The following is a 23,927-nucleotide window of genomic DNA, read 5'->3' on the forward strand; positions in this document are numbered from 1 at the left end:
CTGTGAAGGCTTCTTTTCTAAACGTGAATAGTATAGTCCTGGAGCAAATCAGCTAGGAGATTCATTACACTGTACCAATGTGAATAATTTCAGAAATCCACTCATCTTAACACGTAATTTATAGTTTGGCCTCCCTCCCTTACGCTCCCTCGTTCGATTATATTCATTACCAGGAAAATACCGATATTCTGCCTGCCTGCTTGCCTGCCTGCGCTGTTCTTCACCATCAAGCAATAGAAGATAGTTATCTAACCAAGCACTTCAAGCAGACTACTCACAGTGACTATTAACGACAGCACGATTAATAACGAGGACAATATGGACAACTCTGGAGAAGCAACGTATGTTTTCTCTTCTAATTGCCTATCACCAGCAAGAATTGGGGAAAGAGAAGCCACACTAGTTATCTTGATATATCTGACATCCACGGTTCTAGAGACCAGCCTCACGCTTTTCAAGTAGAAAGCGAGGACCCGGTTTCTTCTAACCTCACTCAACTCACCGACGACATCACCAACCAACTTGCCCGAGCATTTCACATCACTGACCATCACGATGACCCGCTTTTCTTGCCAGCTTTGTTTACAAATCCTATGAATACGACGACAACAGAGCAGCATATAAGAGAAGAACCAGATGGAATGTCCCTAGACTCCTCTCCCCAGATTCTGCACTCGGTGTCTGGAACTGGCACACTTCTCAACGCACAACAATCCCCTTTAACCACTGCTGATTCTCACGAAGTGGTACATACAACTGCAGCAGCTCGCAGCCTCGCCGGCATTCTGAAGAAGAACAAAGGCGGGAAGACAGGAAAGAAAGTCAAGTTCGCAGCCCCGCCAGGGAAGGTAGTAAAGTGCTACAAATCTTCTCAGGGTAAGTGTTCTTACTCCGGGCACGTGTGGCTACCATAGTGACAGCTGATCCAGAGCATAAAAAGAGGGACTAAGCAATGGCTTCCTGGCTCCGTCCACTTCAGTCCATCCTCCAGATCGTCTCGTCCAAGGACAGACAGACTGCCAAGCGAGATAAGAAGAAAGTTATTGTTGTCATGCCAAAACATCAGCTTTCGGATGGGGGAAATGACAAGGATAAGGACAAGGATGAAGAAGGAGCGGGCACGGACTATCACGATAGCTTTCCAGTTGTGGGCGCGAGCTCGATCGACGACCTGGTAAGTAACTATCCCAACCCCACAACGATTGGCATGTGCCTGCTAACTGGATGACAGGTTGAATATATTCGCCAGGCCACCGCTTGTCCTAAGCAAACGCGCAACCTCAAGGATTATTGGAAACACCAGAGAGGTGGTGACGTTAGGACTTGGGGGTATAGAAACCCATGGTGCACAAAATGCTACGGGGAATGCCCCATCTGCGGTACCGCCTGTTGCGTATACGAGGAACTGAAACGTGAAGTCTCAGACGAGGCATCAGATCCTCTTGTGTCACGAGACCGGAGACGGATAATGGACCTAATGGAGTCGGTGGGAGCCTACATCAAAGACGCGAGCACGTTCTCCTTGTGTTCAACGCCAGGTTGCGGAAAGCATGTCTGCCCATCCTGTTGCGGAATATGCCCGGACAAGCGTTGCCGAGATGTACAGTGCAAGGTGAGCAGCGAATCTGACTCCCATCTTTTCAAGTAATGCATGATACCGTGTTGACAGCGATGCTGCTTAGGAGTGCAAGGCAGATCCCTGGGCCGTATGCGACTGGCACTAGTAGTCAGCGGTGCGCCACGTTATGAAGCACGACAATATCATGACGAAGTTACGATAATTATGCCGATGACATTCGTTGTTAAGCGATCCCAGAGACATTTCCGGATTCATTGGCCATTGAAGGGTGGTATGGAGGAGTCTTCGGTAGAAGATGGCAGTTTCGATGGTATTAGGTCATTATCCGTATGGATAGTGAGCGAGCATTGAGGCCAATTTATGTATTGTAAAGGCATCAATCCAAATATGCGACCAAAATGTCAGTTAATCCCTCAAATTGGATTATTTAAATAAATTGTCAAAGTCCTAAATAATACATATCGAAAACCAACTCATCAAGCGCATACATCCCGATCCCCAAGATCTGGAGAAGTAGAGGCGGAAGCCAACCAGCCAAGGGCAGGGGCGGTCACGTGGCACCGCTTAGCGAGGCTCCGCACCGCACCACAATTGTGTCAGTCTCACGAACAGCTCGCCGCAGAGACCGCTTCGACTCAACCACCCAACGCCAACCGACAACATCTCGTCTCGACCGGCTGCGCATCTCAGACGTTCAAGATGCGTACCTACGACGATTCTTTCAGCGGTCAGAAGATCTACCCTGGAAAGGTGCGTTTTTATGTCCCTTTTCCGCCAGCCAAACAGCAAACGAACGGCCTCGAAATTCGCCACGAAAACCTACCTCTACACCAGACCCTTCACCAATGCATGCAAAAGAAGGATATATCAGTTGACGGTTTCTTTTGAAAAATTATAGGGTAAGCTGTACGTCCGTGGCGACAGCAAGATCTTCCGCTTCCAGAATGGAAAGTCCGAGTCCCTCTTCCTCCAGCGCAAGAACCCCCGCCGCATCGCCTGGACTGTCCTCTACCGTCGCCAGCACAAGAAGGGCATCTCTGAAGTCAGTACCCGCCATTTATCCCTTTGGATTGTTGAGTTTGTTGTTTCGTTGTTTTGTTGCACGGGTTGGAAGAGGAGGGAGTACTGGGTTGTTCTACCATCGAATTACGACGCGAACATACATGAAGAATTCGTGATTGGATATGACGGTTGAATGCTTCGATGATATACTGGGTGGATTAAATTACAACCCAGTGGTGGCAGTGAAGACTATGGCAACAACATTGAAGGAAGACAGGGGGGATACAAGTTTCCATGAAAGGAGACCGCATGCTGACCGGGACCCTTTTTCAAATTTACAGGAAGTTGCCAAGAAGCGCACCCGCCGTGTCGTGAAGAGCCAGCGTGCCATCGTTGGTGCCTCCCTCGACGTGATCAAGGAGCGCCGCGCTCAGCGCCCCGAGGCCCGTGCCGCCGCCCGCCAGCAGGCCATCAAGGACGCCAAGGAGAAGAAGGCCGCCAACGAGAGCCGCAAGCGTGCTGAGAAGGCCAAGGCCGCTGCCTCCGGTGCCAAGCCCGCTCAGCGCATCCAGAGCAAGCAGGGTGCTAAGGGCTCTGCCCCCAAGGTCGCTGCCAAGTCGCGTTAAAACGGATTAGAGGCGGTACTGGCTGTTGGGACTGGGATGAAAGTAAAAGGATAAGAAATGACAACACTATGGGGGGAATATGTTATGGACATAGGGAATTTGGGAGGTTATTCTAATAAAAAAGAAACCCCCGAGGAGCGTTTTTCTTTTGCCTCATCAAAGATTTCTATTCTCCAAAAACATCAAACGAATCTCCTTTTTTTGCGGCGTATGAGCGTTGGGTAAGGGGATAAGATATCCTTTTTGCTCCTTCCTCGGATATGAATGAGTTTCTTATTCGTTATTACGCCGTTTCTTTCCCCCCTCCTGCTTCTCCCCCAAGTGGTATGTCTTACTTATTACTACCCAGGAATTGGAAATGGATGTGATATGATTACTTCATTCCTCCTATCTACTTTCGTATTAGTAGTATCATACCCTGTAAAAAGGCCCAAGCGCGCAACATACATGATCTTATCGCTCTCGCCCGATCCTTCAAGATCATCTTTAAAAGTAAACCAGAGACCCCCGGGCCTCATCACGTGAATCACGTTCGTAACTGTAAATCCATAGGGCTCAGACCTAGACTAACCGTTTCCGGTACCATTCTTCATAACCTTGATGGAATTTATGCCTCAGGCAGAAAGGCAGAAAGGGATAAAGTGTATGCATGGGCATATGTACTTTTATGAGAATGGTGCCATGACAACTATCGATTCTGCATGACTTTGTTTACTTGTTTCGGGTACCTTCGTATACTTGACATGCATTGTGGTTATTGTGTAGCGTTTGCAACATGTAGCTATTTCTCATTACCATGAAATCTAAGGGTTCATGCTATTCCTATGATGATTGTACAGATCTCTCTAATGGAGACGATGAATGATGCCAGAAAACAACTGACAGATTACCTCCAGCCATCCTGCAAGTAGCTAATATATAGTATGAGTATAAATGAACATCCATGAAACAATCGAACAAGTCCCGACCCAACCCGTATCTAGACATCTATCTATGTAGTATACAACAACAACAACGCTTGAACATGATGACATTCAATAATCCCGAAGCACAAACCACCTTCTTCCGCCTACTTTTCAATTAAAACCTAATAGTAATGAGCCATCTCCAATCCAGCACGCTTGAAGCCGCACTTGAGGTAGAATCCCTCATTCGCCTCGGAGCAATCGAGAATACTCTGCATTGACCATTAGCATCATGACGACCACCACTCCCATAATAAGAAGTAGAAGACATACCTTGTAGCATCCCACCTGCGCCGCAACATAATCCAACGCCTGAATAAGCCTCAGCCCGAGCCTCTTCCCCTGCTGGCCCTTCTCGACGGCAATGTCCTCAATATGGCCCACAAGACCCAACTCATGAATGAACTTGCGCTCAACAATCAAGCTGCCCGTGCCCACGACACGATCCTCCCCGTCACAGATAACAAGCAGGTAGTACTCGTCATTGCGCGACGAGATCCAGTCGTAGCGCTTGTTCCACTGCTCCTCGGTGATGGTGCCGACGGTCGTCAGCACGCGCAACACGTCCAGGTAGCCGCGGCTGTAGTCGGAGCGACGGACGGGACGGATCTTGTAGCCTTCGGGCAGTTCGGCGGCGACGGAGGGGGAGATGAGGGTCGTAGGGAAGAGGGGGGCGTCGTCCTTGGATTCGGCGGGGGGTTGGGTGAGGGTGGAGGCGTTGGTCATGTTGGCGGTGGTATGTTTTTTGTCCGTCTTGAACTTTTTGCTGGAGAGGAGAAAAAGGCTTTGAGGAGTTTCGTGAAGAGGTTGTTTGGTAGTTTAGTTAAGGGAGGAAGGGCCCCTGGTTAGTGGCGGGGTTCAATTGAGTGGTGAAAACGGATGGGAATTATTGAAACGCTGGAATGAAGGATTTCTTCAGTGATAGTGAGTGTTTGAACGAAAGACAGAGTATTTCCAACGAAGGTGAGTATTTGAGGGGGAAAGGGATGAAGGGAAAAAAAGGACAGGTCAATCGAGTCAGTCGGTCAGTCGGTGATGGAAAAGAAAGGGCCAGGCGGAGGTAATAAACAAGCAGTAAGAGAAGGGCCCACGGTTTGCCTGAAACACCAAACACTTTGGAAATCCGCCCCTGACTACTTACTACTTACCACTACATACGGTTCTTTCCGACTGGCACTGGTCAAGCCGATCACCCTCCAAGCCTGACTGGCGCAGCAACGTTACTAGTTAGTATGCCTAAATTTAACACCACTTGACTGGCCCTCAGCAACACACCGTCAGTCGTTGCTATCCGTGCATCTTGAACTATTCGATCGGTGGGCGGGACCGCTTTGGTGGTCCAAAAATAGCACACCCCGGGGTCAGCCCCGTCATCAGCCCGAGAAAATTCTATACTCCGTACAGCGAAGAACTCTATCCAAGCAATAAGCTGAACAAGAAGAATAGTACAGTAGTATTCCTGAGTATACAAATATCTCCTAGGCAAAAGCTAGTCTTCGCTAGATGACTCCTCCAAGCTAAGCCAAAACATCTCTCGTCCCGCTATACATTTATTTCTTCTCCTTGGGGCTCAGCATCAGCTCCGGGCGGACGTACTTGTCAAAGTCCTCCTCGCTCAGAGCCTTCAGCTCCATAGCACTCTGCTTCAGAGTGAGGCCCTTCTTGTGGGCGTTCTTGGCGACCTTGGAGGCCATGTCGTAGCCAATGACGGGGTTCAGGCAGGTGACCAACATCAGACTACACCACCGTTAGTTGTCTTCTTTACAAAGGTCCGATTTTTTAGGGAAATACATACCTCTCGTGGAGGAGAGAGTTGATGCGGGGCTCGTTGGCCTCCAGACCGTGCACCAGGTTCTTCTCGAAGCTGGCCATGCCATCGGCCAGGATGCGCACGCTGTGCAGCAGGTTGCGGATCATGAGGGGCTTGAACACGTTGAGCTCGAACTGACCGTTCATGCCGCCGACAGTGGCAGCGACGTGGTTACCCATGACCTGGGAGCAGACCATGGTAAGGGACTCGCACTGAGTGGGGTTAACCTTGCCGGGCATGATGGAAGAGCCAGGCTCGTTCTCGGGGAGGACCAGTTCACCAAGACCGCAGCGGGGACCGGATCCAAGGTAACGGATGTCCTGGGCAATCTTGAACAGAGAGCAGGCCAGGGTGTTCAGGGCACCGGAAGCCTCGACAATCGAGTCGTGGGCGGCCAGAACCTCGAACTTGTTGGGGGCAGTCTTGAACTCGGTGCCGGTCAACTTGGTGACCTCAGCAGCGATAGCCTCGTCGAAGCCCTTGAAGGTGTTCAGACCAGTACCGACGGCGGTACCACCCTGAGCCAGGTAGCGGAGGTGGGGGATGCTAGTCTCGACACGCTCAATGTTGCGGTCGAGCTGAGCGACGTAGCCGGAGAACTCCTGACCGAGGGTGAGAGGGGTGGCGTCCTGCAGGTGAGTACGACCGATCTTGATGATCTTGTCGAACTTCTCAACCTTGACCTGGAGAGCATCGCGCAGGCTCCTCAGGGAAGGCAGGAGGGTGTTCTCCAGCTCCACAACGGCAGCAATGTGCATAGCGGTCGGGAAGGAGTCATTGGAGGAGGCGGACATGTTGACGTGGTCGTTGGGGTGGACGGGCTTCTTGGAGCCCTTCTCGCCGCCCAGGATCTCAATGGCGCGGTTGGAGATGACCTCGTTCGAGTTCATGTTGGACTGGGTACCGGAACCGGTCTGCCAGACGACGAGGGGGAAGTGGTCCATCAGCTTGCCCTCCGCAACCTCGGCGGCAGCCTGCTTGATGGCCTCGCCGATCTTGGGGTCTAATTTCCTGGTGTTAACTTCGCCGGAGCTGTGCTGCTTTAATCGATAGCGGCTTACCAAGGCCGAACTTCATGTTCACTTCAGCAGCAGCACCCTTGAGGATACCGAAAGCCTTGACAACGGGCTCAGGCATGCGGTCCTGGGGCTGGTTGATGTCGAAGTTGCCCAGGGAGCTATTGTCGCGCCAGTCAGCATCTGCTCACTTCGTGTATCGGTCGCATAGCCAGTTTGCAGTGTGGCAGCGATTGTTGAAATCGGGGTCTTACCGCTGGGTCTGGGCACCCCAGTACTTGTCGGCGGGGACCTAGAAAAGAAAAGCAGTCAGCATTCGCATTCTATACGCATCGTGTGCATCAGTGTAGCACATACCTCGATCTCACCGAAGGCATCGGTCTCAATGCGGGTAGCCGAAGACTAAAACAATAACCGATTAGCAACGTCTCGCAGTTGGGGCTCTTTCCCCATAGCGAAGTCATCCATATGATAGATGCGATTCAATGGAAAGGATAGAGCATACCATCTTGACGGTGGTGCCAAAGGCTCTCTTGCTGGAGGTGGAAGTCAAGGTCTGAAGACGGGGGAAGTGTTGAACAGGTCGGCTATTGGAGCTCAGAAGACGACGGCAACTGAACGAGGCGGGGGTGAAAGCGACGGCAGTGCGGGCAACTGCGGGGGAAGCCGAAGCTCGAGATGCAGCATGTGTCAAGGAGGCCATCGAGCGCACCGCGGCTCGGGAAGTGTGGGCAGATGTCAACATGACGACCGGCTTCTGGATCTATTCATCATCACGCGCGTTAGTCACTGTGTGTGGCTGGCTAACCAATGGTGCCATTTTTTGGGAAACAATTCACATCCTGTCGAGGATGTGTGCAAGGGATTGGTCGTACTTTATCTCTCTAAAATAAACAATATAAGACGACAGATCTAATGATATTCCAATTCTACCCAAAACCTGGGGGACGGCAAACAAACCACGCAGAAAAGAAGGGAAGAAGAAGAGCAGCAGCAGCCGCGCATATTTAATCCACCCCAACTGTTTCCGATACCGCCTGCCGAAATCTCCCGGCCCGGTAATGTTCAGGACGCCGGTTACCCGTCTGCCACACCTTCGCTGCCCGGCCTAAATGGTATCATACGGTAAAGATTCTCGTCGGATAAACCATGATCCTGCTGTCTCTCCGCATTTCCATCTTCTAGTCGCTCTGCACTAACACTGCTCTCCATCTTCGATATCCCTTCAACCGAACCAATTGATTATTTACCCTGTTAGTTCCCGTTTCATCGCTTCGATGACCTTCTCGGTATATATACGGCCGCTCTCTAAGATGCCATCCAACATGGCAAATGTGTGGGGTGCTCCTGCCATACGCATCATTTCCACTCGACAACCGCCAGCTTTCAATTTGGCAGCGTAGGCCTCCCCTTCGTCCCGCAGAGGATCCATTTCGGCGGTGAAGACCAACGCAGGTGCTAGTCCAGAAAAGTCAGGCGCAAATATGGGGGAGATCTTCCAGTCCTATGGATCACATCAGCATCTTGCAGTTGTGTGCAGCTCCGGCTGCAGCAATTACGGTACTACTTACCTCTTCTGAACGTGCTGGCCGGGGAACCCCCAAAAAGTGTCGATGGAAATAAGCCATCCGTGCTACCGGAAGAGCTGCGGTGAACTCCATCTCTCTGTAGGACTCATAGGGACAGTTCTCCCGATCGAATTCACCATCCGGAGTGTAGCCGCTATGTAGATCACATACGGGCACGTTCAGCACCTGCAGGCGCAACGGAATGCCGCCATTACGGCAGAGATGAGCGACCACGGCTGACAGGTGGCCTCCGGCCGAACAACCTCCAACAGCTATTCGATTCGGGTCAACGTTGAACTCCTCTGCTTTCTGGGAGCGGATCTGCACGGGATGTCAGTTAGTATTGACCATACCGGTCGATGTAGACAGGGAGTTGTAGCTGACCCAATTGAAAGCGGTCCAGCAGTCGTCAACGGGGATCGGGTACTTGTGCTCAGGAGCTAGCCGGTAGTCGACATCAAACGCGACCAAGTGCCCGTCCAGGCCATCGACGAGTGTCTTGCAGAAATCGTGATCAACTGAGAGATCGCCGAACACCCAGCCTCCCCCATGGAAGTTGACAAACGCAGCCCTCTTTTTGGCCTTGCCATGCTCATCCGCTTTCGGGGCAGGCTCGAAGATACGGATGGTTATCTCGCCCCCTTGCACGGGACATTTCTGCTCCGTGATGCGGAAGACATCAGGACCTTGAGCACGGCCGTAGGCAATGGCATACTTGGCTGGGTTCTTGCGGAAGTCTTCGATAGGAACCTCATGCGTATGTAGCCTCCCAGCATTGTATTTGTTGTAGTGTTCCACATAGACCGGGTCGAACCGAGGCAGCAACTCCGACGGGATGCTGTTGTGAAGTGGTTGGATAAGGACCCGGGGCCGTAGCTCACTCAAGGTCTTTTCGTCTTTAAGCGCAGACATAGTGATGTCAGTCTATCCGATGGTAGGAATTAGGGAAATTGATCCAAGGCACAAGTGCGGGAGAAGTCGACATGACCATGTCCTCTGATGAGGGACAGCCAACCCCTCACGACCCCTCATATGCTCGGCTCTCGATCCGTTATCAGGGAGTGGCTCGTCTGTGCAACCTTATTTCACGTGGAATGCAAGCTTCAATTGAGGCCATCCTCGTCTTTGGGTGTCGGACAACAGGGAATGACCACTATAACGCCTGGTCTTCTGATGGTATCTAAGCAGCTTCACACATTCTCGCTGAATGTTCGCTCGGTTACTGTCGGATCCGACAGCGCTCGGAGGAAGCAGACAATAGCCGGATGTAGCCGTCTGCTATAGTCCGTCGCTGTCCGTCAATCAATATGACAGTAGAGATTGATAGTCTAGTTCGGAGTTAGTAGATGGTTAGTAGGGTAGCATTTGTGGTTAATCATTGTCTCATTGACTACGTATAACCGGCTAACTAGTAGTTATCACACCCGCCCAGCTGACTCGCATAGACAAAGCTAGTAATAATTCATCTGACATGGATCCTGCAAACAACAATTACGAACTGCGAGTGCGCTAAGCAATGTGAGGCAGGGACACGAATTCTGGCCCCCCGGGGCTGAAGGAAGATGACACGAGGAAGTGAGAGACAATATATCCAACTTCCTCCGTCTGTTACTGCTCCAGGCACAACGCAGCAAGGGTCGCATTCCTAATGTCTGGTTCGACCCACCAATTCGCCTTCTCAGGAACCTTTCACTAGACAGACTTTGCCGTCATCGCATTTGCCGCATCGTCAGTGGCAAGAAACAAAGCAAAATCTCTTCGATCGACGTAGGCAGTCTGGGGAATGAGGGATTGAAGCAGCAGCGGGTATTTAGTTGACTCGCCAACCCGCACGGCTGGCATCGCGATGGGCGATATCGGCCACTCCTCACGGCTTCAATTCTTCACCACACCCTGACTCATTGCTCGCACTGATCCACCTTGTTACTGAATTTAGCATATCCGTTCCTTTCTTTTTCTCCCCCTCAGTAAATATCCGCTCCTCGTGTTGCATCGCGACTAGATCTTATTACGCTTCCACCCTCTAGAATCTTTTCCTCTCTTGCTCCACCTTTTTCGCGCCGCCGCTTCTCTACCGGAAAATCTTACCGATTGCCCCCTCCACCTTATATACCTCTTCCGATCCTGCTCAAATCTGAATCATTGGTTGCAATAACCTGCACATTCCCTCGATTCCACTCTCTGGACTCCTCCAACTGCTCCCACCACTACCACCACAATGACTGTCCTTAACCTGACCCCGCTACCGGCGGACGAGATCTTCGCTCTCAACCGCGAATACGCCAACGACACTTTCCCCGACAAAGTCAGTCTCGGTGTCGGTGTCTACCGCACTGACGATGGCAAGCCCTGGCCATTGCCCTCCGTCCGCAAGGCCGAGCAGCAATTGCTCGCCGAAGACAGCCCCTTCCGCCACGAATACACCGCGATTGAAGGCGACATCCCGTTCCTCGAGCTGGCTCGGGACCTGATGTTCGGCTTCGACTCCAAAAACCTCTGCGAGGAGCACAAGGCCCTGAAAGGTCGCATTGGCTCCGTCCAGTCCGTCGCCGGCACTGGCGCCAACCATTTGGGCGCTCTCTTCCTCGCTCACAAGATGAAGCCCAAGACCGTCTGGCTCTCCGACCCCTCCTGGGCCAACCATGTCACCATTTGGGACCTCGTCGGCGTCCCCCGCAAGACCTACCCCTACTACAAGCCCGAGACCCGCTCTTTCGACTTCGAGGGCATGATGTCCACCCTTGAATCCGACGCCCAGGAAGGCGACGTGATTCTTCTGCATGCCTGCGCGCACAACCCCACCGGTCTCGACCCCTCCAAGGAGCAATGGAAGGCCATTGCCGAGATCTGTGAGCGTAAGAAGATCTTCCCCTTCTTCGACTCCGCCTACCAAGGTTTTGCCTCCGGATCCGCCGATGAGGACGCCTGGGCCGTGCGCTACTTCCTCAACGAGAAGCCACAGATGGAAATGTGTGTTGCGCAGTCCTTCTCCAAGAACTTCGGTCTTTATGGCCAGCGTGTCGGCGCTTTCCATTACGTCGTCGCAGAGGGATCCCAGAACCTCCGCGATCTTGTCGTCAACAACCTCTGCCACTTCATTCGCGGCGAGTTCTCCATGGGTCCTACTGGCGGTTGCTCCATCGTCAAGAAGGTCTTGACGAACGATGCCCTCACCACGCAATGGCACGATGATCTCAAGGTCATGAGCTCCCGTATCAAGGCCATGCGCGCTGCCCTGTACGATGAGCTCGTCAGACTTGAGACCCCCGGAACTTGGAAGCACATCGTTGAACAGGTACATACCCACCTCTTGAGTCCCATCCCAAATGCATGCATGCTAATCACGAACTCCTCATAGAATGGCATGTTCTCCTACACTGGCCTCACCCCGACCCAAGTCCAAGCCCTGAAGGAGAAGTACCACGTCTACCTCATCAAATCCGGCAGAGCTTCTATCAGCGGCTGTAAGCTTTCCCCTTACCCCACCCCCCAATTCTAATCCCCACACACACCCACTAACATTCTTTTCCCTAAACAGTGAGCCAGAAGAACGTCGCCTATGTCGCGAAAGCTTTCGACGACATTGTCCGCAACGTCAAATAAACGTACCAACCATTTCGGTTGCTCGGGTAGTCATTTATTCTGCCCGAGGTACTTACACTTCTTCACAAAAGGCTTCGACGCATACCGAAAGAAGAAAGTAAAAAAATAAAAATAAAAAAACAAACAGGAGATAGACTCACCTTATCTTACTTACGAGGCTAACGTACGCCATGAATGATGGGATAACGTACTATATGCGATGAAAGGACGACGATGTACAGATACATATTTTCGGGGTTTTTCTTTTAGCATGCAGCTAGCTAGCATCTAGACCTTTATGCGATGATAGAGCTAGAATTCATTGGGAATTTTACCCTACGGACTTAATGATACTATCACATGAGGCTACCTGTTTGTCTAGTATTTGCTGTACAAGGTCACTACCTAATTCTATTATGATAATTTCCTTATAATAAGGTAGGAAATAAGGTGGAATGGACAACATACATGTTGTCGAGGCATATGAAAATACAACATGAAATATAATAAAATAAGAAACAAACGTAACATACACCGGCCCCGTGACATCATCTTTCCGCCCCAAATCGAAGAAAGGAATAAGATGAAGGAAATGAACTCGTGCGAAGGGTCGTGGTAGGGGTGGGGGAAGAGGGCTAATGTATCGGATATACACTCATGACGCTAGTCAACTTGAATCGTAGATGAAGAACTGAAAAGAAGAAGAGAGGGCTACCAGGGGCACATCATTACAGAGGGACTTCATTAAAGTCCCCTTCTCCACCCTCCTTTGATTTGCGCTCTTTGGTATTTGATGAGTCGCCTTTCTCTTCCTCTTCCTCTTCCTCTTCTTGCTCTCGCGTGTTCTCTTCGGTCTTCTCTTCCTCGTCCTTGCCTTCGCCCTCGTCCTCGTCCTTCTCCGGCGGAGATGGCGGTGTCTCGTAATCACCATTCTGCTCGGCAGTTTCATCCTCCTTTTCTTCATCCTTCGGAGGTGGAGGTGGCGGCGACTCTGTACTCTCGTCCGATCCCACCTCCTTCTCTTCCGCGATGGGCTGGCCGGTCATCTCGGCTCCCGGGAACGGCGTAACCGGAGGCTCAACGTTCTGCTCGTCTTCCTGCGCCGCCTGCCGTGATGGGGTCTGAGCCTGCGCAGCCGGGGGCGCCAGGTTCGAGGTGGCAGTAGAAACCGTTCGCTGATGCTGCGTAGAGCTGTGAATCGGGCCCAGCTGTCTTGCCTTGGGGTCAGCATTCAGGTAATACCCGCGAACACTGACAATAGTGCCTTCGGCCTCGCAAGCATCCACCCACTCCGGAACGACCACGGGAATATTCATCTCAACCGCCTTCTCCCAGAGCGGGCCTCTCCCCTCCGTACAGACAAAGTGGGTGGTATCAATGCGGACCGAGTCGATCAGCTTTCCACCGATGCGATCCAACGCAGCTGCAAGAGCATCCTTCTGTTGCGGGGGAAGGACACCCGCCGTCACCGTGATACCGGAGAGATCCGTCATCTTGTGCGTGCGGCAAGTCAGCTTCTCCGACTGGTAGGTGCCGGCGGTGGTGCGCAGGACGAGATGGAAGGTGTATTCGGTGTGGATGGCTAGACCGCTAATTTTGGTGCTTCGCGTCTCAAGCGGACGGGGAATGGATCCGGCTTTAGAGCCATTGCGGTACAGGGAGAGTGATTTCAGGGATGCGGTGGCTAGGTCAATAGGTTCCCATTCCAAGACGAGGGAAGTTTGAGTTGCGTTGCGGAGACGGAGAACCGGGGGTGTGGGGGTCTTGATGCCGTAGGTATTGAGGATGCGTTTTTGGAGCGACTGGAAGTTGGCGGCACTGGCGGATTCGGCTGTGTGGTTGCGCGCGACGGTGATGTCGACGATACTACCGGACGTGATGTTGCTGGGGAGAAGGACGGAGGGAAATTCGATCTGGGGCGGGTTAGTTGAGTATCAGGGCTACTCTGAAAGAAGAGTGGATTATTTTGAGGCAATATCGTGCAGGCTCGTGCGTCAATCGCTTGCTGTAAGTGTGTGGGGATGGAAATTGAACTCACCAGTCTGTTGTCCTGGGTCAAGAGTACAGCGACTCCTGCGTCTACCTTGCCGACTGTCAAGGAGACCAACATATTGGAAACAGGTAGCGAATTCAGGGATGGCGCATCAAAGAGGGAACAAATTAGTGAAGTCTGAGAACGTTTAGTCACGAGTAGGTGGCCGGGTAATCTTAAGAGGGAAGGAAGAGTTGATCGCAAGAGGAAAGCGAGGTTGTTGTTGTCTTCTTCAGGCTGAATGAAGATCGGCCGGTAGCGACAGGCGCCAAGGAGGCTCGGCCGCGTGGTCTCTGGCCCGCGATAACTACATGAATGCTTCTTTCATTCCATCGATAGGAGTAGCCGGTGAACATGGGATATGGGGAATTTAACAAATCTCCATTTGCCCTTTTTGTTCATCTTGACTTTGTTGAGAAATTATGCATAATGACAGGAAAACGCTGCATGTCTTGCGTGGCACATCGCAAGGGGGCTAAGTATATTTCCCGTCTGCTTATCCACTGATGTTGTACATATATACAATGACGGACCCGGATCAGTGTCCAGAACCACTCTACCTGATGCGCAAAAGTCGACAAAGACTATAATGATGATGTTTCATTCCCTTTAGCATCACGAGCATCCACTGCCTTCTTTTGCTTTTTCGCCGGCTTAGGAGCTGCATCTTTCGTCGTCTTCATATGGTTTACCAAAGCACTCACACCAGCATCCATCTCCTTTCGCAATACCTCAAATGGCTCCCGCAATATATCCGCATGAAGCAATAGGTCAACTCGCCCCTGCAGATTCTTTCCATTCCTCTGTTTCCCATTAGAGTCACCCAGCAGTTCCTGTCCTGCTTTTCGACCGTCCGCGTCAAACCCATGGTCTTTCAACGCTAGCCGGAATGCCATTCGAGCTCGTCGGCTACACCACGATCGAACCACGCGCTTCATCCTCACGGACATCAGATGCGATGGATTTACCATCCACCAGAGAGTGTTCTTGTCGCGGGTGGCATACATGTGTGTGATCTTAGGCTGGAGAGGATGGACATCTGCGTTTAAGTACCGGGAGGCGACATGGGACGGTTTGTAGTTTGGGAAGTATCGCATTATGAACGACTTGTGACTCCTTAGTGTCTTCATGATGGGTGTATGTTGGAGGCCTCGGAACCAAGTCAATTGACTCCGTATATAGTACAATAATGGTAGAATAGATGGTAGGACGCTAGCTGGATGCTTGGTATATTAGCACTAAGTAGTATTATGCGCCTATCGCCGGATCGGAACAGAAAAAGGCCAGCTCTTCCAGCAGCGAGCGATATGTATCTATCTCAACATAGTGTAAGCAATAGAACAGGTAAACATTCACAATATGTGGAATACGAACCAAAAAAGAGTGCTTCCAATTCTCTTGCGAGCCAAAAAGTTATCCCAGCATTCGGGGATGCTTCGGCGGTCCCCTGATTCTGCCACCGAGCGGTCAAGTTATGCTGTCATTGATTGGCGGGCCCCTTGTGGCAAGCCTCAGGCGCATATCAGGCTGCAACGCCACCCACCCACTATGGATGACATAAGCTAACGAAAAGCCTCGCAAAACATGAAGCGCCGGCCTCTCGCTTGCCTCCGCCTTCCTCGTCTTTCCCCCCACTTCCACTCTTCTGGTCCTCAGGGACATCTATTTAAATCTCCCCTTAACCGGACATCTCCTATCGCATCGAGTGAAAGACCACCGCGGTTAGCGAGATCCCAACATGCCCAAGAACAAGGGAAAGGTGAGTTTGTGCTGCATCCCACCCGGGTACCCCGCCTTACAGATTCTCGCTTTGTTTTACGCTTGACTCTGGAGCGCACCTCATGCCACCATATCCCACCTCAACGACACACTTCAGCCCAGAAGATGTGGGATAAGGCGGCATAGAGGCTGTTATACCAATAGAGCATTGCAGAACGAAGCGAACCTGCGCCACAAGTCTGTACGCATGTCTAGGACAGTTTTGCTGACGTATCTGCATTCAAACAGGGCGGTAAGAACCGTCGTCGTGGAAAGAACGAGAACGACAACGAGAAGCGTGAGCTTGTCTTCAAGGAAGAAGGCCAGGAGTATGCGCAGGTCGTGAAGATGCTTGGTAACGGCCGTCTGGAGGCACTTTGCTTCGATGGCGAGAAGCGTCTGGCTCACATCCGTGGCAAGCTCCGCAAGAAGGTCTGGATCAACCAGGGCGACATCATCCTTCTCTCGCTGCGTGACTACCAAGACGAAAAGGGCGACGTCATCATGAAGTACACCGCCGATGAGGCCAGAAGTCTCAAGGCCTACGGCGAGTTGCCCGAGCACGCCAAGATCAACGAGACCGACACCTACGGCCACGAGGGCTTCGAGGACAACGTCGAGTTCGACGAGGACCGCGAGAGCGAAGACGAGAAGGAGATCGATGTCGACGAGCTCTAAACGCCTCTTTCAGGGGCACGATCTCATATCCCTACCGGAGCGACTGGGTTCGGTTCTGTTTTTCTCGACTCATTAAAACTATTGTTTTCTTCAAAAAGCCTTCATGGGAAGAATCTCCCCGAGTATTCTTCCGAACAAGCTGTTACTTGCTTTGAAAGGAAAGAAATCGGACGGCTTGTGCATGCTGTGTGTGTGTGCTAGTCGAGATTTTCCCGCGAAGGTGTCTCGAGTAAAGGAATCAGGGCGGCAGCACCTCCCCGCTCCGCATAGGCGCGTTCTGCCTTTGCTGCGCCCGGTGCGGCTCCGTGTAGTTCGGGGTATGGATCAGTAACAGGGGTTACGCCGGGGGATGTTCTTCATGGTGGGGGTTATCGGTTTTCTGGACATATTCGTGTTCCATCATGAGGGTGTTCTCGGGTTAGCTACAGAAGGATGGCTTACTGCGCACGAGAAGGCCGCACGGTCTGTGGCGTGTTGGCGATACTTATGTTTGCTCCCTGTTTTATTCGCTATTCCTTTTCATTACGCTTCGTTCTTGACAAAAGTGGATGATAGATTTATGAAAGGGTCACGAATATGAATATATTACCAATCTACTGTCCTCTGTAGAATTCAGTAGCTTCGTATCTCCAGCTTCTCGTACTGTAATATCGCGCGTATATACAACGATCATCTCAACTCTCAAACACACTTTTACGAAAGAACCCAACGATCTTCCGAGCCGCTTCTATCCCAATCAACGGATCCAACTGCTCAACGCTCATATTCGCAACCTCATGTATGTTCTCCGTCTCCAAAATCAACCGCTCAAGGATATTGGGATTAACACCTGGCACAGCCCGGAGCATATCCTGAGGCAAGAGGTTAAAGACCCGATGCTCGATCCCTGCCGCAGCCATGATATCGCCAGAGTGCGACGACGCCGCAATATCCATGTCTAGCCCTGTCTGGACGGCCCGAATCGGATCCGGCTCTGGATTATTCTTCTTCAGCTCGGCGAAGATTTCAGCTGTCTGGTAGGGGGAAGAGGACCAAATGATCTTGAGCCGGGGAAAGGTGAGAGTTAGGAGAACGAGTAAGTGCTGGGCGGATTTGGGGCTAGATGGGTTGACGAGGGAGCTGTTCGCGGATAGGGTGCTTGTGCCGGAGGAGGAGAAACCGAAGTCAGTGAGGAAGGTTGTGCCGGGGGTGGTTGCGGAGGCGAAAGCGTCGAAGGTGAAGGATTTGTTTTGGTCGAATTCGATCAGAAGAAGGGGGTTCTTGTAGTGTTGGAGCATGGTTTCTGCTTGGTTGTAGAGACGGCCATTTCGTAAAGAGGATATCAGGTCGCGGACTGATTTGCGTTCTACGCAGATGTCGGGCGTGAGGATGTAATCGCCGACTGTGAGTTGACATGGGACGATGATCATGTTGTTGCCATGTAGCAGGGATGGAAGGGCACTTCTGAACTCGCGCACATCTATCACGACTCGGGGTGGTGATGCAGTTGCGGCTAGTCGGCCGCCTCCTGCGATGCGGGTGTTCACGGTGCGAAGGAACTGTTCTTGAGGGTCTACTTGGCTCTTATCATGTGTGATGGTGACAGCCATGTTCTGTTGTCTCGAATTAGTAAAAATAGGAAATGGCAGGAGGGGCATCTTACGCTTTTTTCTTTGATGAGCTTTGTGAACGAGTCTTTCTCACGCCGTACGGCGCTCAAGTAGCGCTGTTCTTCGACAGATCCCCCGTAGTAGATAAAATAAACCCGCACGTCCCTCCCAACATGAGAGCTGCGATAGACCTCAACTCGTCGGATGAATGCAGGGTCTGGCTCGTACATGATGATGTATCGAGGCCGAACCTCCTCCAGAATATGCTCATCCATATCGCCGTCGTAAGGGTGTATGATGACCAAGTCATCCATATCGTACAATTCGTAGTAATCGTCCATATCTTCTAAATCATCGATAATGATCTCCTCTTTTTGGGTCTCTTCGACCTCAGTAGGCTGAATCTCCTCTAGGAGTGCCGACACCTGCGCCGGAGGTTCGATATCCACCTGTATACCGCTGTTTGGCGCGCGTGCTGGGACGGATGGAGTGCCTCCCCCCCGGACTCGGCGCCGCTTGTTCATTGGGGCTCTTCCTTGATTCAGAGAGCCAGGTGAGTTCACCGCAGGCGATTGAGGACCGTCACCCGGGGGGTTTGACGAAAAGTTCTTGCTAACATTAGACAAGGATAACTTCCAGTCCATATAGTCCCGCAGCCTTCGGCGCATCATAACTTCAGCAGAGCCCTTCTTCTCGTGAATGGCATCACCTGGATTCAATGTATCCCTTGTCTCCTGCTTCTTACTACTCACGTTGGCATGCATTGTGCCCATATACTCGCGAAGTTGCCGACAGGTCCGTTGGTCACTGCACATGATCAAGACGGTACTGTTGGACTCGTCCACATTGACTGGGTTGAGGTATGCGTCCGTTTCAATTTCCTGCAGGACCTCCGCCACGACTTCCCATTTTGGTTGTTCTTCCAGAACGGGCTGAAGTGTGGTAGGGAATGACGTGGATGATGAGCGGACTACATCGTTGCTAATACGCCCCTGATATACTCTTGATCTTGCGGTCTGAAAAAGTACATCGGCTGCGTCGAGAAAAAGCCATGGCGAATAGCTATGTTTCGTGGACCCAGGAGGCGGAGTATGTGCTGTGACGATCGTATCAAGATATTTAAGGAATGAGACGGCGTCATAGGTGAGCAAAGCACTAGATTATAGGTCAATTCATGAAGCACAGCATAAAGATGGGTTGTCGCACTGGAGAATTGCCCGAAGGTCTGATAAGTCACTGACGATCTGTCTGGTCCGGAAGCTCACACGGTGCCATATGGGATCCAGTTGGCGCCTAATTGCAACATCGAAGGACCTGTGTAAAGCACTGTCGAGGGTCCAGTCTGCCATGTCAAGCCCTGTGTTTGCTTTCTTTAGCTCTCCTATACAAATCTCCACGCACTCAAGGACAGCGTTTTGGATTTCGCGCATCTTATCACTCATCGGAACTTCCAGTTCGATCACCTCCGCTTTCCGATGGCCTTCAAGAGCCTCCGCGACGGTGACATGGAAGCGTGGCCACAAGGAGGTTTTGCGAAGGAAGAGATTGCGCATGGAATTCGCCAGAGGAGCAAATCCGGTCGTGAATGGTTCCGGGGCGTCGGAGAAGGCTTTTAGGAATCCACGTTTGTTGTGTTCTCGATATGCCCGGATAATGAAGGCTTCAATAGACGTTGCCACAATCCTGTATGTCCTTAGTATGTCCTCCTTAGGAGCACAGATATGGTTGCTTACTTATCAGCATGAAGCACGACCATACCAGTGACCTTCTCAGGGTCGAGCAGCTCTAGACAGCAGGTTAGGAGGATATGTTATCGCAAGACAGCAGTAAAGGGTGTCACTAACTCGACAGAAAGTCAACTATTAGTATCCTGGATGTTACACTCAGGATACCACCTTCGGAGTAGATCTTCTCGCTGGACTGACATTAGCTTGGAAAGTCATGGATCACGCATGAGTACATACCGCATTGGAACCGTGGCTCTGTCAGTATTGATCACCTTGAGCCCCCTGGCAAGAGGGGTTTTGCTGATAGCATAGTGCTCAGCCAAGGCTAACGGAAATCAGCAAAAGATGCTTCCACATAACCCACCAGTAAACCGTCTGAATCGCAGCATCGTACCTTCTCCAATCCATTCATTCTCCCGATCATCTGCGCCAACAACAAGCACCAAGTTGTTTCCCGCAGCATCATAAAAATGTAGCAAATTCGTTACCAGGCGTAAGAGGCCAAGTCCGCGAGCAAGGATTACCAACTCATCCTCCGAGCGCAGTTCGGTGAAGATGTCCTGCTGGTATTGCTGGAATTGATTCTGTCAGCAATCCCATACGTGTCTTGGGTTGAGCACACAATGCAGGGCCGTAAAATACTCACCAAGGGCAAGGACAGCTTCACCGGTACATTGGGGCGTTCAGGTGGCATGAGGAGCCTCTTGACGCGAGAAAGTCATCTTCCTTCGCGATGAGAATGACCAAAGCCAGCGCGTGATCACGTGGGGTATGATGTAATGACGCTTTATTGGAGCACCAGCAGCAACCACTACTGTGTGAAACATTTCACGAAGAGAACGATTGTCTATACAGAGAAGAAGAGACTGTCTTTGTCTATCTATCATTGCACAGGATGTGTGGTCAGTAAATGTGGTGTTGAAGTTGTGGTACCCAAGTCTGTGTGTGTGGTAATAATTATAACTAAAGGTTTAAAGGAACATTTATCCTCGGGCGATTAGAACTACTATGGAGACCGGGATACAAGCATAACATTATTAAATAGGATTGCTTCATAAACGTACAGCGATCGTATACCCCATTGGCATTGTCAAATTTCTTCTACTACTTGTTCAGTTCCTTCTTACGTGCCTCGATCTCTTCCCTTGGGACTTTGGGGGGCATGCCTACATACTAACTTAGTGAACTGCCACATGTGGAGGGTTTGTGGGACACAACGCTGACTTACTGTCAGGGATTTGAGGACCCTTGGACAAGTGATCAAGCATGGTAGCTTTCTGAGTTCCCTGATCGGAGTTCCTCTGCTCTTGGTTTGGAGCGTTGTTGTCGCTGTTGCCTTGTTGGGCTGGGAAGTCGGAACTCGAGGGGATGACAGGCATATTGATGAGTAACTGGTCAATAATCGAAGGTGGTGAGTAAGAGAGGAAGAGACAGTAAAGTTATGCTGCTGATAAGGAGAGTGCAGGCTAGTAATAGCAGCGAGGATAGTGATCGGGAAAGGGAGACTTTCTATATCCTTAAGTAGTCCTTCGAGTTGCAGCACATGCGATGACGTCGGTTGGGCTGCAAGTACCACCATAGTACTAGTAGTAAGAAGCGCGCCGTTGAGGCAATGCAGTCACGACTCTTTCACTTGGTTGGCGGTGATCCAGTGAGATCAGCTAATTAGATGCTGTCAAAGGCGATTCCCTTGGATCTTGCATGTCTGCCTAATCCATAATCGCCATCATGATTCATATATGAGTCGCAGGCAGGCACCCGTGTTGGTCTTTGGATGATGCCGCACGAGACCATTGTGGAACTTGGGAATTGCGAGGCTTTTTGCTTAAAAAGGATAGTTCTTGAGATAATTAGTCTCGCATATTTTAGTGCTTCGCATGTTAATACCAGCACTTGAGCAATTACTTAGAACTCAAGGACCGTCAGAGTGCAGTGCTGAGTGAGCGCCAGTTGCTTTCAGAGACGTCGGGATCCCCACCGCGGCGTTAGTGGACTTTAGTGGCTCTCCGTCGCTCTCTCCCGCCAACGCTCCTCTTCCGGCTACTTGACCTCTTCTCCCTCCTCCCCTCCCCCAAAGCCACACTTGCTCGGCCACCAATCCTACACTCTCACGGCCTTTCTGTTATAGATAGAGCCTAACTAGTATTCGCTCATTTCTTTCGCGTCCTTAGGGTAGCCCTCCATTCACCCGCCTACCCCACAAATCCTGGGAATTTCGACCCCCCTTTGTCTCAGACACATCCGTTGTTGCCGCGCCGTATCAGCTCTTATCCGTGCCTGAGGAGCAACCACCCTCTGGTAATCCGGACTCACTAAGTTACACCAGACACCCTGCAATACGCCTCCAGCAGGCGATCTAATTATTCCTACCTCACCGGTCATAATTCGCAAGCTATTAACTCGGTGTCTTCGTGTATCGATCCAGCGCTATGCCTTCAATCCTGAACGACAACGACAAGGAAACAGTCAGGAGAACTGTACCAAAGCCTGACAACAAAATCTTAGCGGTGGCTGTTGCGCGCCTCTACGTGGCCCACCCAGACACCCAGAGATGGACGTACACTGGCCTGCAGGGAGCTGCAGTTTTAGCAAATGACCTGGTCGGCCGTACCTTTTGGCTGAAATTGGTGGATGTATCGGTGAGCACAGCCTGGTAAATCATGCACTGTGACAGTTACTGACAGAAGACACCGTGCTGTGCTTTAGCCTGCCAATAGGGGAGTTATTTGGGATCAAGAGATCTACGATAACTTCGCGTACAACCAAGATCGCACGTTCTTCCACTCCTTCGAATTAGAAGACTGTCCCGCCGGACTGTCATTCGCCGATGAGAAAGAGGCCAAGACATTCATCAAGAAAGTACAGGAACGAGAAAAACATGCGAGCAAAGAGACACGGCAGACGCCCTTTGCATCTACCCGAGGCCAGGGCCCTGCTCCGGTGGTGAACGGCAAATCCGGGGTTGGACGATCGCTGTTTGGCAGCTTACTCGGCCATCGCTCATCGTCAGGATCTCATGTACCCCCGCCGGTGACACCTGCGGAACTGCCTCCTGCTCCCTCGATCCAAGTGGCTCCCCCGCCTCCACCTTCGGCCAGCCCAGCACGCAAGGAACTGCCGTTCGACACCAATGACCCTGCATTCAAGGGCGTCCTGGACGAGCTCCTACAAATGGGCATTACGGAAGACTTGATCGCCGAGAACTTCGATTTCATCAAGTCCTATATCGAACAGAAACAAGCGGCAACGCCCAGCCCGCCTTCTGCCGATGATCAAAGGAAAGGAAAAGCGCCGCCTCCACCTCCCCCGTCTGCGCCGCCTGCTCCGAAGGTGGCTGCCATCAGCCCACAGAACACTGGCAACAGCACAGGGAGTCGACGAGGTGCTCCGCCGCCCCCTCCTCCGACGAGGAGGACTCGAATGGATACGACGGATGACGAGCCTGCCTCGAAACGTGAACCGTCTCCTCCCAGGAACCGGTTTCGTGCGCCGCCTCCAATTGCAGATGCTGGTAAATTTGCTCACACACCATTGCCGCCTACTCGCCAACGGGCCTCGTCAAATGCTACACCCGGTCCTCCACCTCCTCCACGGCCTCCAAAGACTCCAATGGATGAGAACCACTCCCGCTTCGGCGTTCCCCCGCCGTTCCAGGGCGAGCGCAAGGTGTCTGCTCCTCCCGCACCTCCCAGTCGGCCAGGGCCTTCAGGGCCTCCTCCTCCTCCTCCACGCACTATGAGCCCTGTGCCACCTCCACAGCTACCTCCCAAAGTTCCCAATGTTTCTGCAACAGGACCTCCTCCACCACCACCCAGAAGCCCTGCTTCGCAGCCGCCACCACCCCCACCTGTGCCTTCCAATTCCCGGCCTATTCCTCCCCCACCTACATCAAGCGTGTCGCCTCCTTCGTCGGGTCTTCCGCCCCGGCCTCCTCTGCCAATTGGTATTCCTCCACCTGGACCTCCGCCATCGCATCCTTCACCTAGTGCCGGACC

At 51.7% G+C, this 23,927-nt stretch overlaps 12 protein-coding genes across 12 annotated transcripts; 5 read left to right on the top strand and 7 right to left on the bottom strand.

Annotated features, from left to right (window-relative positions):
* Window positions 1-318: 318 nt before the first annotated feature.
* Window positions 319-1,930, top strand: An12g07820 (hypothetical protein; the record flags this gene model as incomplete). The annotated part of the gene is made up of 5 exons (XM_059751053.1): window positions 319-341; window positions 437-876; window positions 951-1,174; window positions 1,232-1,612; window positions 1,670-1,930. The coding sequence occupies 5 exons, from the start codon at window positions 319-321 to the stop codon at window positions 1,928-1,930; spliced, it is 1,329 nt and encodes a 442-aa protein (XP_059601893.1).
* Window positions 1,931-2,278: 348 nt separating this feature from the next.
* Window positions 2,279-3,207, top strand: An12g07830 (60S ribosomal protein eL24; the record flags this gene model as incomplete). Its single annotated transcript, XM_001395797.3, has 3 exons — window positions 2,279-2,329; window positions 2,478-2,621; window positions 2,923-3,207. The coding sequence occupies 3 exons, from the start codon at window positions 2,279-2,281 to the stop codon at window positions 3,205-3,207; spliced, it is 480 nt and encodes a 159-aa protein (XP_001395834.1).
* A 1,087-nt stretch (window positions 3,208-4,294) lies between these two features.
* An12g07840 (uncharacterized protein) lies at window positions 4,295-4,898 on the bottom strand (the record flags this gene model as incomplete). The annotated part of the gene is made up of 2 exons (XM_059751054.1): window positions 4,295-4,384; window positions 4,461-4,898. 2 exons carry the CDS (start codon window positions 4,896-4,898, stop codon window positions 4,295-4,297), a joined length of 528 nt encoding a protein of 175 aa, XP_059601894.1.
* Window positions 4,899-5,722: 824 nt separating this feature from the next.
* On the bottom strand, window positions 5,723-7,701 carry An12g07850 (uncharacterized protein; the record flags this gene model as incomplete). The annotated part of the gene is made up of 6 exons (XM_001395799.3): window positions 5,723-5,909; window positions 5,968-6,985; window positions 7,044-7,159; window positions 7,253-7,290; window positions 7,356-7,400; window positions 7,504-7,701. 6 exons carry the CDS (start codon window positions 7,699-7,701, stop codon window positions 5,723-5,725), a joined length of 1,602 nt encoding a protein of 533 aa, XP_001395836.3.
* A 543-nt stretch (window positions 7,702-8,244) lies between these two features.
* On the bottom strand, window positions 8,245-9,478 carry An12g07860 (uncharacterized protein; the record flags this gene model as incomplete). The annotated part of the gene is made up of 3 exons (XM_001395800.3): window positions 8,245-8,502; window positions 8,570-8,887; window positions 8,951-9,478. The coding sequence occupies 3 exons, from the start codon at window positions 9,476-9,478 to the stop codon at window positions 8,245-8,247; spliced, it is 1,104 nt and encodes a 367-aa protein (XP_001395837.1).
* Window positions 9,479-10,784: 1,306 nt separating this feature from the next.
* Window positions 10,785-12,169, top strand: An12g07870 (uncharacterized protein; the record flags this gene model as incomplete). Its single annotated transcript, XM_001395801.3, has 3 exons — window positions 10,785-11,861; window positions 11,925-12,030; window positions 12,105-12,169. 3 exons carry the CDS (start codon window positions 10,785-10,787, stop codon window positions 12,167-12,169), a joined length of 1,248 nt encoding a protein of 415 aa, XP_001395838.1.
* Window positions 12,170-12,876: 707 nt separating this feature from the next.
* On the bottom strand, window positions 12,877-14,258 carry An12g07880 (uncharacterized protein; the record flags this gene model as incomplete). Its single annotated transcript, XM_001395802.3, has 2 exons — window positions 12,877-14,061; window positions 14,187-14,258. The coding sequence occupies 2 exons, from the start codon at window positions 14,256-14,258 to the stop codon at window positions 12,877-12,879; spliced, it is 1,257 nt and encodes a 418-aa protein (XP_001395839.3).
* A 506-nt stretch (window positions 14,259-14,764) lies between these two features.
* Window positions 14,765-15,310, bottom strand: An12g07890 (hypothetical protein; the record flags this gene model as incomplete). The annotated part of the gene is made up of 1 exon (XM_059751056.1): window positions 14,765-15,310. One exon carries the CDS (start codon window positions 15,308-15,310, stop codon window positions 14,765-14,767), a length of 546 nt encoding a protein of 181 aa, XP_059601895.1.
* Window positions 15,311-15,918: 608 nt separating this feature from the next.
* An12g07900 (uncharacterized protein) lies at window positions 15,919-16,616 on the top strand (the record flags this gene model as incomplete). The annotated part of the gene is made up of 2 exons (XM_001395804.3): window positions 15,919-15,939; window positions 16,188-16,616. The coding sequence occupies 2 exons, from the start codon at window positions 15,919-15,921 to the stop codon at window positions 16,614-16,616; spliced, it is 450 nt and encodes a 149-aa protein (XP_001395841.1).
* Window positions 16,617-17,290: 674 nt separating this feature from the next.
* Window positions 17,291-20,626, bottom strand: An12g07910 (uncharacterized protein; the record flags this gene model as incomplete). The annotated part of the gene is made up of 8 exons (XM_059751057.1): window positions 17,291-18,208; window positions 18,259-19,360; window positions 19,412-19,888; window positions 19,939-19,990; window positions 20,050-20,120; window positions 20,170-20,257; window positions 20,327-20,504; window positions 20,579-20,626. The coding sequence occupies 8 exons, from the start codon at window positions 20,624-20,626 to the stop codon at window positions 17,291-17,293; spliced, it is 2,934 nt and encodes a 977-aa protein (XP_059601896.1).
* Window positions 20,627-21,036: 410 nt separating this feature from the next.
* Window positions 21,037-21,311, bottom strand: An12g07920 (hypothetical protein; the record flags this gene model as incomplete). Its single annotated transcript, XM_001395806.1, has 2 exons — window positions 21,037-21,098; window positions 21,161-21,311. 2 exons carry the CDS (start codon window positions 21,309-21,311, stop codon window positions 21,037-21,039), a joined length of 213 nt encoding a protein of 70 aa, XP_001395843.1.
* A 1,050-nt stretch (window positions 21,312-22,361) lies between these two features.
* An12g07930 (uncharacterized protein) lies at window positions 22,362-23,925 on the top strand (the record flags this gene model as incomplete). The annotated part of the gene is made up of 2 exons (XM_059751058.1): window positions 22,362-22,585; window positions 22,650-23,925. Coding segments are annotated over 2 exons (1,500 nt in total), but the record flags the coding sequence as incomplete, so codon positions are not given.
* Window positions 23,926-23,927: the final 2 nt, after the last annotated feature.

Source organism: Aspergillus niger (assembly GCF_000002855.4).
Source record: "Aspergillus niger supercontig An12".
Classification (NCBI taxonomy): domain Eukaryota; kingdom Fungi; phylum Ascomycota; class Eurotiomycetes; order Eurotiales; family Aspergillaceae; genus Aspergillus; species Aspergillus niger.